Source organism: Camarhynchus parvulus, chromosome Z (genome assembly GCF_901933205.1).
Source record: "Camarhynchus parvulus chromosome Z, STF_HiC, whole genome shotgun sequence".
Lineage (NCBI taxonomy): Eukaryota > Metazoa > Chordata > Aves > Passeriformes > Thraupidae > Camarhynchus > Camarhynchus parvulus.
The window spans coordinates 67,731,783-67,746,602 of record NC_044601.1 but is presented as its reverse complement, the minus strand read 5'-3'; the positions used below and the strand labels follow the sequence as shown (position 1 = coordinate 67,746,602).

Genomic DNA, 14,820 nt, shown 5'->3' with positions numbered 1-14,820 from the left:
CTTGAAACACAATCAAGACAAGGCCAGGCATTCATTTCCATCTCTGCTGAGTTACAGCAATTCTGTCTGCGTCTGTCAGCTCAATGTGGATTTAGGATGCTCTCTGTGACACAGTGTGCTGCAGGTCAGTGGCATCATTCCCTCACAGAGACAGAAAGCCCACCAAACCCTGAGCAGCACGACCTCCATGTGCATGACCTGATGAGGCAGGTGGGCATGCATGGGTTTGAAACAGCAGCTATGAGAAGGCAGCTCACGCATGCAGAGACTGGAAAGGCCCCCGGCAACACCACCATGATTCTCCCAGGAGTGACAATAACGGGACACACCAGATGGGCACAGCAGGGATCCCCACAGGAAGGGCACACCTTCAGGTGCAGCCTACCCTTCTGGTGGATGCATTTTCAGTGCACACAGGCGAGCTGGAGACGAAAACCCAACCCCACCAGCATGGCTGCAGCTCCATAGGTGATGCGCGGTTGGCGCGGCTCCTCCACATCCTTGGGGATGCCCTTACCTGGGATGGGGCATGAGCCGGCGGTGCTGCGCCTCGAGGAGCTGCTGCTGGAGGAGGTATTGCTGGTGAAGCGCCTGAGGTAGGAAGGAGGGCCCGGCCACGTCTTGGAAGGGCAGGGCGGGCACGGGCGGCAGGGGCTGGTGCAGGGCGCCGCTGTGCTGGTGCGCGGGGGCCATGTGGGGAGCCAGCCCCGGCTGCGACTGCACCGCGTGAGGCAGGGCGAAGTCGGCCGAGAGCTGAGGCTGGGGACCCAGGTGGAAGTGCCGGCAGGAGGTAGCATGGGGATGCTGAGACCTTTGAAAGGGAGCACCTGGAAGAGAAGAGCACACGGCGGTCACTGACGTATTTTCAGAAAAAATCTCTTCACCGGGATTTTTTCTCCTGAGAAGCTTCAGCTTTTTTCTCCTGGGAAGCTGGGAAGCTTCAGCTTATCCATGTTTTGCTCCTTTGGAATGTGATTTGGAGAATTGCTTACCCAATGTGTGAATTGTTTTTAATTAATAGCCAATCACAGCTGTGTTGGGCTCTCTGAGTCAGTCACAGGTTTTTTATTATCATTCTTTGCTAGACTTCTGATGCCTCCTTTCTTTAGTATAGTTTTAGTATATAATTTTCTTTTAATATGATATCATAAAATAATAAATCAACCTTCTGGGAACTTGGAGTCAATTCTCATCTCCCACCTCATCCTGAGACCCAAAACAACACCATAACAATTAATAACCACACACAGCAGTCACGGGGCAGTGGGCAGGGCAGAGCACCACTCAGGGAAAGAGTTGGGCAAACGGCTGTCACTCTCCACTTGCAAAAGGTTTGTAAAAAAATACAAGTAAAAGGGAACAAGTTAAAGCCGATTACAAGAAAAAGTGCTAGTTTTGACTAACGGTGTTTCTTATCCAAGAAAATGCTGGAGCCAAAACATAGGTTTGGGTTCAAAGTCCTGTTTTGGCTCCAAGTTAAAGTGTATACTGATGAAAACTGCTTTGAGCTTGTTTTGGCTTTCCTGTCTTAAACAGAAAAAGAAAAAAAGTCTTAACAGAGCCTTTGGAGATAGAAAAGGGAGTGATGGTTTTAAACAAAAAGAGAGGAGATTCAGCCTAGATAGGAGGAAGACATTTTTTGTGCTGGGGGTGGTGGGGCCCTGGCACAGATTGCCCAAAAAAGACATGGATGCATCCTTCTTGGAAGTGTTTGAGGCCAGGTTGGATGAGGTTTGGAGCAACTTTGTCTAGTGAGAGATGTCCCTGCCCATGGCTGCAGGGTTGGACTAGATGACCTTTAAAGGTCCTTTCCAATACAAACCATTCTGTGATATAGACTCAAACACTCTAGAAAAGGAAATAAACAACAAAACCTGTTTTCTAAAATATTTGGGTTCTGTACATTATCTCACAGAAGTTTCAAGTGTTTTCCCTGAATTACAGACTTTTCCTGCAAGTAATTTCTTTGCCTCCCTAAAACTGTCTCATAGGCAAGGAAATAATATCTGCTCTAAAAAACTGCCTCACACTGACTTCAGGACATGAGTGAGACAACTTCCCCCTCTCAGAGCAGGGATGGAGGCCCTGTGTGTTTGCTGAGATCCTTCAACAACACGTCCTCATGGGCTGCAGGCAGGGAGAGAGCAGCTGCTGTAAACACAACATGGAATGCTATAGGACCAGCCATGAAACTGATGGGAATGAGGAAGAAATGAGGTGTGAAAGATATCCATAGTGGAGGCATTTTGCAAAACATCTGGCACTGGCTTGTACCTTGCTCAAGATCCTAGCTTGGACAGGCCCTTGGCCCAGTCTGGCCTGTTAATTCCTACATTCCTGGAGCATTTACAGGCACCATGCAAAACTTTTGGCTCTTTAACTGGGGAAAGAGTCGATTCAGAAATGAAGGATGGGACTCGACTGAGGCTATTAGAGATGTCTCTTTGCTGAGGATAAACCCCAGGATGGGACACCTTCCTTTTTACAGTGTTCTGAGCACCCCATCTTCTTCTTTCTGCTTTAATCTTTGTGAATGGTACAAAACATCCCAGAACAACAGCGTCAAGAGAAACTATTTCATCCCAAAGCACAAGCATGTGCATCATGCATTCTTCACCCAGCTCCCTTCTGCTCACATCTCCCTGGCAGGCAGGGCCAGTCCATCACACCAGCTCAGGGAGCCTGAGCAAGCCAGATGACAGCAGGAGAAACAACAGGAGAGGGCCTATCAGAAATTGATAGGTTTGCAAAACTGTGCATAATTACACACAGCATCTCTTAAATGCAAACTAATCCTCCACAGTGCCCCTCAGAGAGAGAGCAGGTTACACAATATGTGCCACCCACAGCAGTGCTTCTTGAGGTGATAATTTCCCCTGCTGTCAGATAACAGCATGATTCGACCACGATATTAATTAAGACCAGAGGTGGTGGGATCAGACCTGCTGCTCTGCAGTGACAGAGCTGCAAACCCAGGCCAAAGAGCCACTCACATACCCTGTTTCCCTGCAAGTTGTATTTGTTGCTGATGGCCTGGCCCAAATTCACGACAAAGAGGTTAAAGCTGCGTAATGAATGGGGATCCTGCACTCCCCCTGGCCTACTGCTGAAGGGAATTGTGAGGAGAAGCCTCTTGGCTGCTGCGAGGAACTCATGGTGAATTGCTCAGCCTCTGATGGCCGTGTGCTCTCCCAGGCTGCAGCAGGTCACAGGCGAGGCACTGTGCAGGCCTGCAAACAAGGTGTGAGAGCAGGTGAAAGTGCCAAACCCTCTGCACACGCCAACGCTCCAACCTGTGCCACCACGCTGAGGTTCAGCTGTATTCCAGACAAAAACGTCTTAGGGCCACACCAGACAGTGAAAGCCAGGGAGACTCCCCCACATTTCCTGGGACACATTCTCTAGCACATAAGTAAAGCAGAGAAAGCCTGTCTGTCATCTGCTGTGACTCTCTGGTCTCTCAATGCTTGGTGTAACCTCAGCCAGCGATTCCCAGCTTTTACTGAGTTGTGGGAGCCCTTAACTCAGTTAAATGTCTGGAGGGCCTTTGATGCCAGAGCCATGCTGAACTAGAGAGCACCAGGTGGGCAGATCAGCTGGTCATGGTTTTGATTTTGATTTTGCTTCTCATACAAAGACAGTCCTTGAGAGGAACTCAGTCATGCACTTTCCCAAGGTCCAGAACACACAAACTTTATCTGTGGTATGTGTGCAGGAAGATACACAGAGCTAACCTATCTGAAAGCAAAAGCCTGACTCATTTTGGTTCAGAGTCAATTAGCCTTATCTTTAGGAATTAATTAATTAAATAAAGCATTTTTCACTATTTTTTGCTAGTGCCTACTGGTGCAGTGATGCATTTCTCTTCATAGGAATAACACCATCAAGATGTGACCGAGACCATATGATTAAATAAAACCCATCAATTTGTCTTAACATAACACATTACCCTACGTAGTAATTGTTCATTCTCTTCAACTAATCCAATTGCTGATGAGGATTTTTACAGCAAAGCAAAGACTTTGGGGAATACTTCAGCAATCCTATGCTTATTAGCAGTTATCCAATTACACTGCTGGCATAACCAAGCCAGTCTGCAAAACAAAGAGCCAGTCCTCACTAAGCAGGGTGCTGGTGAGCCCCAGAAAGCCCTGGCAAACAAATAACAGCTCAAAACAGAACATTACATTTTAAAGTTAGTTATTTTTGAGTTTACCTTCTCCTGCTCATTGCATCTAGATGCAAAGGGCCCTGGCGGGGGTTGCTTTCCCAGCCCACATTTTGGTCTGGTGTACACAAGGTAAATGCAGTGTCACCCTGCAAACATGAGCTGAGCATCCTTGTCCAGGTAACCCACCAAAATCAACACCAAAAGCACTCATCCCTTTGAATTCCACAGAGGTTCACACATTAGCAGTGTCAGAGAATCACAGGATTGTTAAGGTTGGAAGAGTTCTCCAAGATCAGAGAGGTCATTAACTCAGAGTCATTGTGTTCAACCCTTGCCCCCAGGTGCCACATTCACATGACTATTGAACACTTCCAGAAGTGGGGACTCCACCACTTCCCTGAATGCCTCCTCCAGAGCCAGACCACACTTTCTGTGAAGAAACTTTTCCCAATATTCAACCTAAACCTCTCCTGGAACAGCTCAAGGCCATTTCCTCTCATCCTATCCCTTGTTCCCTGGGAGCAGAGCCCAACCCCCACGTGGCTGCCCCCTGCTTTCAGGGAGTTGTGGAGACCCAGAAGCTCTATTAGTGATTACTTTGCTAGCACAAAGTCTTCTCCCTCTTTTCCAAGCCACAAGTGTGGTCCTAGATCACACTTGCATTGACACCAACAAGCATAAGCATTGCCCATAAGACACTTCAAGAAAATTGAATTCACAGATTTCATCTGCTGTTTGCCTGGATAGCAATGTCTGCCACACCAGAGACTAATCCATGACTAAAACCAAGTCCTGATACCACGTTCCAGCTTTTGTTTTCACTCCCCACTGCAAGGGCAGAGCTGACACTTTCATTAGCCAAGCTTTGGGGACACATCCACAGCAAAGACAATGAGGATGCAGAGTGTGCCTATCGTGCTCCAGAGCCACTCACTGCATCCTCCAGGATCCTAGCTCCCCATCACCTGCCCAGTGGTGCCCATATGAAGGCAATGTTGCTCTGGGATCAGCAAGGCAGAGACTTTCTTTCAGCTTAATCAGCTCAAGTTTTGCTTGTCATACCACAGAAGGATTCTCCACCTCCATTGGGATACTTTGATTTTGCAGGAAGAGAGATTAGCCAGATCTTGGATGTTTTTATGGTTTACCCTCCATGTCCAAGCACTTGCTTTCTCCAGCCCAAGAGACAATTACAAAGTCCCACAATTAAGATTGGAAGGACCACTGGAGATCATGTAGTCCAATCCTCCTGCTCAGGCAGGACTGAACACATTACTCAGGGTTTTGTCCAGCTCCTTAATATCTCTAGGGAAGATTTTCAGGGAAGTCCACAGAGCCAGTAAAGCCCTCACCAGCCCTAGATAGGCTTTTGACCCAAGGCCAGCCTGGAAACACCTTTTGCTGTGCCCAGCCTGCTGGTTGGGATGAGAGGGCCAGCCCCCTGCATGAGGCTGACTGCTATGCTCCTGGTGCCTTGAGTAATTCCTGCTGGTCCTGTCTGGAGCTGTGGAGAACTGATTTACCTGGGATCACTGTCAGGCTGCCCACCAGCCAAAAACCATTTTGTTGTCCTGATGGTGCTTCCTTTCATTTAAATGCTGTTGCTGTAGCAGATGATGACAGCTCAGAGCAACATCAGATCGGCAGCTCTGAGATGAACAATGCATCACATCTGTGTCAGCAAAGCAGGTGATTATTTGCTCCAGTTTTGGGCAGTTTTCCTTTCACAGGTTGAGGCCAAATCTCCTCAAAATGCCCCCAGATGCCCACCTAAGCTCCCAGCCTGGACAGCCCTTGTTGCCTTATGCTCAGCTAAGCCATGGAGACAGATAATGCCTGAATCTAGATAATCCAGCTCTAAAAGGTGCTTTGCAAGCCTCCAAATTTGTGATAATACATGGAGACTGAGACAGGATCTGCTGGAGAAATGAATCATGTCTTGGGCAAGCCAGAGCTAAGTGGTTCTCTGGCATAACTGGGGACAAGTCTGACCCAAAAGAGGCATTTTGTGATGGTGTAGGGCCATGTGGCCAGGGATGCCTTTGAGTGACCACCAACAACACCTCCCTGCCTTGTGTAATGTTCTGCTGGTTGCTGTTTCCAGTCCCCCTCATCTTCTTTGATCACATCCTAAAGCCAAGTTCAGCACCAGGGATCAATGGGTGAGGATCAGCACTCGGCTGATTCCTGCCACTGACAGACCATGACTGTGGGTCAGTGGCTGCCCCAGCTGGCCTGGCTCTCCTCTGCTGCTGTGAAGCTGCAGCTTCACACTGTGATGCTGAAAACCTGCTATGGAGCTTGTCTGTGTGACACCCCACTGCTCTGGGCCTCTACAGCCTGCAGTACACCCCACAGATACTCAGGTCTGCAATCACACAATCACAGAATGGCTTGGGCTGGAAGAGGTCTTTGAAGGTCATCTAGTTCCAATCCCCTGCCATGGGCAGGGACATCTTCCACTATCCCACGTTGTTCTGAACCCTGTCCAGTCTGGCCTTGGGCACGGCCAGGGATGGGCCCCCCACAGCTTCTCTGTACAACCCGTCCCAGGGCCTCACCACCCTCACAGGAAAGAATTTTTTCCTAATATCTACTCTAAACCTACTTTCTTTCAATTTGAAGCCATTCCCACATGTCCTGTCACACAGGCTCTTGCCCCATCTCTCCTGCAGGTTCCCTTCAGGAACTGGAAGGGAATGAGGTCATTCCAAAGCCTTCTCATTCCCAGGCTGAACAATCCTAATTCTTTCAGCCTTTACTCATAGCAGAGGTGGTCCATCTCTATCTGATAATCTTGGTGGCTTTCTCTGGACTGGCTCCAACAGATCCCTGTCCTTCCTGTGCTGGGGGCCCCAGAGCTGGAGGCAGCTCTCACCTGAGTGTGGCAGGGAGGCACAATCACCTCCTTGATGCCATGGCCTCACAGAGTAATTTAGCATCACAGAATACAATAATAGAATCATTTGGGTTGGAAAAGCCCTCTCAGATCATAAAGTCCAACCCAGCAGTGCTAAACCACATCCCTCACCTGCACTGCAAACACAATCCTCCACCAGCCCACGGGCAGGGCTGCTGAACAGCAATTTACAAAGCACCCAAAACACTTAGCTGGAAGCATCACAGCCTTCAGCCTCAGACTGAGGAAGGTTCAAATTAGTTTTTAGAAAGCCAGCAGATGATGCAGGCCTGTGGACAGCTGAACCTGCTCGGCTGCTCGCTGCCGTTTCCACCCTTCGCTCTCGCAGGCATCGAGCGCAGTGGAAACCCGCAGGGGAACTCAGCATATCCTCCTCACCACCTCTTTCTCACTTCCACTGCTGCTGCTTAGTGTTTTTTCCCTTTTCTCCCTCTGTTCTACAGTTATATTTATTGTTTCCATACATTATCCAAAGCAGTACAGACATTTTTTTCATTAACAGGAATGCTCTCTTTGCACCCCCGGGTGAACCCTGTGAATTATAAATTTTGGCAGGTGGGTAAGTGATGTTGAGTCACAGAAATGCATTGATCTAGTCCTAGGTGATTCTGCCACTGGGGATTCTCCTTTAGCATCAGTCAGGGTTTGACTACATCTAGGCACATTCATATTTATCCACCCAGCAGTATTTCAGCCCAAAAGGCTCAAGGGATCTGTGTGCTCAGTCCAACACTGACCCATCTCTGAGATGCAAAGCCTCTGGGTAATCCCTGCTGTTAGACAGGGGATGCTACACGCTTTTATGAAAAGAAAAACCCAGAAAGCAGAACTATTTATTTCCACCTCCCTTCCTCAGGCCATAGCACTCTTGATGCAATCAGGCTCCTGGTAAGGGACACAGGAGCTGGGATAGGTGTCTCGAGCAGACAGCTGCAGCCCAGAGAGCCTGGCCACCTTCGAGGGGAAAACAAAATCTGTCTCATGCTGTTAAAATGCCTGCAAAGCACGTGAATATCTCCCCTGGGTAAGGCAACCTGGACTGCTCACTGAGGCCTCCACGGTCTGCATGTGGGGGCTGGGGGTGTCAGGGAGGCTGGGGCTGGTTCACATCCAGGCGCCATCGTGGCAGAGGGAGATGGCAGCTCCTGGAGAGCCCTGGCTTCGTTCACGGACAGGTTTTACAGCTGAGGACGAGCTGCCTGTTGTAATCAGCCAAGCTACGGGATGGAGCCTGGTTATCTCAGCCACTTTGTCCTGATTAGACACCCTGTGACCCCTCCTCCTGCACTGGGCAGGCAGACATGCCCCCTCAACAGGAGCCCTTGTGGTGCCTCTCCGAGCACCAGGAGAGCCTGCCAGGCTTTTACCAGCCCAGGAGCCTGCAGCTCACTTCCCTGGATGTGCATTAAAATTCCTCTCGGAGCCAGAAACGCGGTGGGAAGTTTGCATGGGCCCTGACAGCGTGCAGTTAGTAAAGGCCAAAATCATGGGAGCAGCTCCAGCTCCACGTAGCACATGGAGAAGGACACCACAGGGGGATTCACACTGTGTCTACAAACAAGCTCCTAATTGCCTGGTGTCATCACACACGTGTTAATGCCTTCAAATTGTTTGTGAATACACCCTTATGAAATGAGTGAAAATTCACTTACTAATGGGAAACAAGGCATGACAATCACAGAACAATTGAATGGCTTGGGTTGGAAGGGACCCTAAAGATCACCTAGTTACAACCGCCCTGTCATGGAAAATAAAACTTGAAATAGATAACCCCTCAGACCAAATTAATGGTATTCAGCTGCATAAAGGCTGAGTGCTGTGGCAGAGGGAGATGCTGTCTCACTGCTGTTACAGGACAGCTGACTGCAGGGTGAGGATGAAGGAAGAGGAAAGAATTTAAGTGAAATCTATCAGGCAGGAAGGAATCTGTCTCACTTTCAGCACCTTTGCCAACAGCTTTCTCATTTCATCCATTGAAACTGAGAATCACAGAATCCAGTCAAGATTGGAAAATGACCATCAGGATCACTGGGTCCAGGCATTAACCCAGCACCACACATAACCATTCCAAATGCCACATCCGGGCACCTCTCAGACACTTCCAGAGGTGGTGATAGTAAAACCTTCCTGAGCAACTTACTCCAATGCCTGACCACTGCAGCAGCGACAAAGAAAAATTCTAATATCCTGTCTGAACCTCCTCTGGCACCTTTTTCCTTGTCCTGTCCCTGTTCCCTGGGAGCACAGCCCGACCCCCCCGGCTGTCCCCTCCTGTCAGGAGCTGTGCAGAGCCACAAGGTCCCCCCTGAGCCTCCTTTGCTCCAGGCTCAGCCCCTTCCCAGCTCCCTCAGCTGCTCCTTATATTACTTGTTTTTTAGACACTTGACCAGCTTTGCTGCCTTGCTGGGGCAAGATGCAAGAAGCCAAAAATAATGGGCTGCCAGCTCCAGTGTACAGACTGCCATCCCACATGTCTAGTGCCAGGGAAGTGGAAAAGGACCCCCAGATCTCTGGCAGGGAGATGCAATAAATGGATAAAGACTATTTAAATTTGCCTTATTTACTTGTTGAGGTTGTGCTGTGCCAGCAAGGAGTCAGGATGAAGGGCTGATCTGTGGTGGCTGGTGGAGCATATTTGTGTCCTGGGTGGCAGCTTGAGGTTCTGGAGGTTTATCATCTCCTGCTCAGAGTCTTTCACACCTGACGGAAAAATGCTTCAAAGGAATTCAGGGAAAAGGGGCTCAGATGGGCTGATTAATTCTTTGGTGGTCACAGCAGCCCTCTTTGCACTGTGCCTCTGTGCAGGCACAGCACAGCTGAGCTCTTCCCAAAAATCCTCAAAAACACAGACCTCAGAGCCTGCACAGTGCCCCTGCCTGCTTGTACAACCCCCATTCAACATCCTCTTGCTCTAATGAAGCTTCTCATTAATTGCTGAGTGACACGAGCTGGTGTGGCTCAGAGTCCCTAACACAGAGCACAGCATCTCCTCTCCTGCACACCACGCAGGGAAACCACGTGCAGCATCAATACACCAAAAAAAAGATGATGTGGGACCCCTACCAGGGCCTAAGCTCAGCCTTCAACAAAATCAAAACCTAGCATGTGGTGTGATTCTTAGGGCTGTTCAGCACAGGGCTCAGAGCTGGACTCAGTGATCCTTATGGGTCCCTTCCAACTCAGGATAATCAGTGATTTTGTGATTTACAGCTGGCAGTGACCACCGTTAATCAGGATATTTACAGAAAATCATAGATAGTTAAGGGTTGGAAGGGACTTAAAGATCATCTAGTTCCAACCTCCCACCTCTATTTACACCAAGACTGAAGAGGTGCTGAGTGCTGGGGATGGGAACCAGCAAGAATGAGGGATGGGATACAGCCAGGCAGCCTGGACCCATCACAGAAGGGAGACAGCTGTTTATACAGCACTGGATGAGAGTATTTTTCCTGCAACTCTTTCCCACTAGCTTCAGGGGGAAAAAAAGTTTTGTTGAAGCTGATGTTTCACAGCAACGTGTTGAATTCAGCAATATTTTCCAAGGAGGAAGGAGAAACACTTCAGCAGCATTGCTACACTTAAAGCTGTCTTTTTGCTTTTATACTTCTCACTGTGTTTTAATTATAGCCTTATTCTCAGTGTTGAATTCGAGGGTGTATTTGAGATTTTTGGATCATCACATTAAAAGAAAAGAAAAAAAAAAAAGGAAGCCAATTTGCACTGGGAGAAAATGTTTTCTGGGATTTAGTGGTCCCAGTTTCATTCCTCCTCTCCCAGGCTCCGGAATGTCTGGAGGGATGGCATGATGTTTCAACAGCCTGGCACGGTGTTTCTCACCCAGCCCAGCAATTTCTCCCCAGGTTGCCCTGCTTCTCCTGGGTTTAGGCTCAGCCCTGCACATCTGCCAGGAGCAAGTCCTGGAGGAAATGTGGCTTTGGAGGGGTTGAAAAGCCCCTCTGAGAATGGTGTTTTAAACAATATTTCTCCTTTCTGTTGGGTCTGAAGGTGCTGGAGAAGGAGCAGCTGACAGGAATCACTTGACCACAACTCCCCTGCTAAAAGCAGGAGCCACACTGCAGGTCTCATTTTTTGGGCTGCAGGGCTTATGGCCAAGCAAAATTCCAGCAATTCCAAGGGCAGAGAAGGTTTGGCTGGTATCTGAACTTTAAGGCAACTCTTGGGGATTTGCCCATCAGCCCAACTGTGTGTGCTCAGCCACCCCTTCTCCCTCACCACCATTCCATCCTGTGTACAACTCAAGCCTGTTCTGCACTGCTCTACGCTGGAAAATGCAAAAAAAGTTTGAGTATTCCCAGTTTGTGGGAAGATATCTGGGCTCAAAGGTTCCTCTCCAGGGTCTGGCAGTTATCTCAAACTAAAAAATAAAAATGTTGAAAAGGAAGTGGAGTGGGGTCTGGATCCCCTTTGGTCAAGGGAGCCAATAAAGCTCAACTTTTGTGGTGTTATATTGCTAGCAGTGTGATACATCCATGTGAATGAATCCCCAACCTGGAAATGTGGTAATTAACCAGGGGAAGGAATTCATCCCCTATTTAAAAATAAGAAATAAAAAATCCTGGCGTGACAGCAGCCTATTACTTGGCTCTCCCTGCAATGGGGAAGCACTTGGAGCAATCCCTATCTCTGCCCTTGGGAATGTAAAAACGTGCTGACTTGTGCCTTCAACTTTGACAGGCAGTGATAGGCTGCAGCCAGTTGTTTGGAAAAGGAAATTCAATACTTGTGTTTCCAATGTTTCCTTGCTTTCACAGTGTCCAAAGCCCTCCCCAGGCATTTGGAAGTGCTCAACACCTGCCTTAAAAACACTCTTAACTGCTCCTAATGACTGGCCAGGGAGGTTTGCAGCAGCTCCCTCCTACCAGTAATGACACGCAGGACATCCAGAAACAGGCAAAAAGCCAAAGCCATGGGGGAAAAAAAAATCCAGCCAGACATTGCAAGGGCCTGGCAGGGTCTTGGGGGCTGCTCTGCATTGTTCATGGAGCCTCTTAGTTCTGTGACAGCCCCATCCAAAAACTGCCAGACCTTAGGGGTCTGAACTCCGCATGGGGCTTTAACCCAGAGAGGGAGTCAGTGGGAAGAGCCAATGCCCTCAGCTGACTCTGATCCGTGTTTAAGCCAAAGGTTTTGTGATCAGCCCCGGTCTCACCCCTGCAGGAGCTGAGCACCAGCCCAGCACACACAGCAGGGGCTCGGCAGGAGCAGAGTCCTGTGTACGGCGTGCCCCACGGGCACTGGGGATCCAGGGACCATCCACAGCCCTGCCGGCCACAGCACCCCAGCCCTGCGCCAGCCTCAACATCCCCTCCCTCCACAGCAGCTTTTGGGTGAGGACCTGTGTGGTGGTCTTGGCCCTTTCCTCTCCCACACACGTTGTATACCCCCAAAGGGGTTTCCAGGCTTTCCATCCTGTTCTCCCCCTATCAGCAAAGAGGGGAGAGATGCCTTTTTTTGGAAGGCATTGTTTGCCTGACCTGCTTTAAACCTCCCCTCTAGGGACAGATTGGAACAGACTTTGAAACCTACCCTGGAAACACAGAGGAGGCTGCTCTGGGTGGGTTATTCTGCATCAATCCCCATCCGCCTCTGTTTTGCACGCATTAATTCCCCACCCACACACCCCTTGTTTCAAATGGGACTGTAATAACCAGCTGGGTTTTCCTGAAGGATTTATTTATCTGCATCTAAAGCCCAGGGGTGGGAGATTCCCATCCATCATGTCCACAGAGTGCAGGGTGAGTGGCAGTGGTTTGTGGGGAGGGGGGCAGGTTTGGGAAACGGGTGGAATGTCTCAGCATTTCTAGGAACAGCACATCAGTTTGGATGGGAGATGTTTGGCAGCCCAGCCTTTCTTCTTTCCTGGCTCTCTGGCAAATCAGCCCCTAAGCCAGAACATTTTGGCAGGGAGTCAGGACACGGGACACCCCCTCGCAAAGGGATTGGTTGATGATGGCATGTTGCAGGTCACCCTCTGGGCTTTATCTTAAATCCTGTAATCCCATATCAGGTAGGGGATTTACCAGCCTGCATGATACCCTCAGAACGCCAGGAGGGCAACTCGTGCAGCACCTGACACTCAGGGAAGACAGTATAATGTGTAGTCCCCCTTGAGTTTTTACAGATGGCTCAGAAGCCACACCACAAAATGTCCCTCCTCACCCCAGAAGGCAGTGAAAGCTCAGCAGCTGGTTCCTTTTTCAAGTGACATTACACAGAATACAGGAGCATCTCACAACTGCTAAGGTACAAAAAAAAATGAGGATTATCTCTTAAGAGAGAGCAGACTGCTCCTAGGAGGTGGGTGTGTTGGGTGCAGTGCCAGAACAATGCTAGCAAATCCCCTGTAAACCACTCTTAAGTCCCCATCTTGAGCCAAAGAGCTCAGCCCCACATCCAGAGCAAAGTGGGGGAATGATTACACCTGTGGAGTTTCTGCAAGTTCCCTGTCCCCACTGGACCTCTTCATTTAATCAGCCTAAAGGATTTTGGAGTTCAGACCATCAGTGTGCTCTGGTTTGAGGCACCCAGGTCAGCATCTGGGCTCAGGGTCCAAGGCTGGTGTGGAGCTGTGTGAGGTGCAGTGGATGCTGGCACAGGTCAGGGCAGCTCAGCAGTTCTCTGCACTGAACTGACTTGAACTCATGTTTGGGAAAACCCCAGCTACCGTGAGTCCTGCCACGCTATGTCCTGGCAATTCCCCTTTTACGCTCCATGAATAAGAAGTCTGTGGCTAAAAATCAAAGATCCTGGAAGCCTGTTCCCTATTAAATTTAATATCCCGAACTTTATAGGTACATGTCACTCCAGGAGAGACAGAGCTGTGTTTAAAGTGCAAGGGAAACGTCAGTTCCTTGATGTGGAAATAGCTCTTACTTTACATTTCTGCATGAGGTCCTGGCATGAGTTAGTGCTGCTAAGCCCTGCTGTAATAACATATAAAGGAAAAATCTAACCAAACACCAAAAAAATACGGATTTTATACAGCTAGATGTAAAGTCATCCATCTAAAAAAACCCGTACAGGTGCTATTTGCAGGTGTCAGGGATCCGAAGGAAAGTGAATTTTGGTAATCAGCAAACCATGAGCTCCCAGAGCCCCAGAAGCATCTGAAGGCACAAATGTTTGCTATATAAAAAGCAGGAGGTGGGGTTCCTTGGGAGCAATAAGCGCCTCAGATTGATGCCAAAGCTGGGAAGGAGGCTTGGAGAGGAGCCCAAGCATCCATCGTGGAGGGAGGCACTGCAGCAGACCTGTGATTCCACGTCAGAACCAGCAAAGGTAAAACCATGGCTGAGCAGAGCCTAAAATGCTGCCACACATGAGCTGGGCAGGATGAGGTTTGTCCTCATCAGGCAGGCAATGAGCCTGACAAAACCCAGAGGCCAGGTCTGGCCTGCAGCAGGCACAGCCTGAAAACCAAGTGCCCACAGCCAAAATCCCTTCCTCAGCACCAGAGCTGGTTGGTTTCGTAAAGGACATCTCCCCACTTGCACAGGAATTAATTTTGGGAGGTGGGATGGAGAAGGTGACAACAGCTGTCCCTTCCAGCATGGAAATCCACTCCCTGTGGGTATTTTCCCCTCCCTCTGAAGCCAGAGAAGACTGAGTGCAAGGGATTTTCCACCACAATGGGAAGAGGAATCACATTCCTGCTTATTCCATCATAGAATCACAGAACACCCTGAGCAGGAAGGGACTCACCAGGATC

General features: G+C 49.2%; 1 protein-coding gene across 3 annotated transcripts in view; it reads right to left on the bottom strand.

Moving 5' to 3' along the window:
• Positions 1-14,820, bottom strand: part of RNF165 (ring finger protein 165) — a 55,628-nt gene that overhangs the window by 15,048 nt on the left and 25,760 nt on the right. For all 3 annotated transcript variants that reach the window (XM_030968422.1, XM_030968424.1, XM_030968425.1), the window contains exon 2: positions 518-827. In XM_030968422.1, the coding sequence (XP_030824282.1) occupies positions 518-827 (310 nt within the window). The remainder of the gene's footprint in view (positions 1-517; positions 828-14,820) is intronic.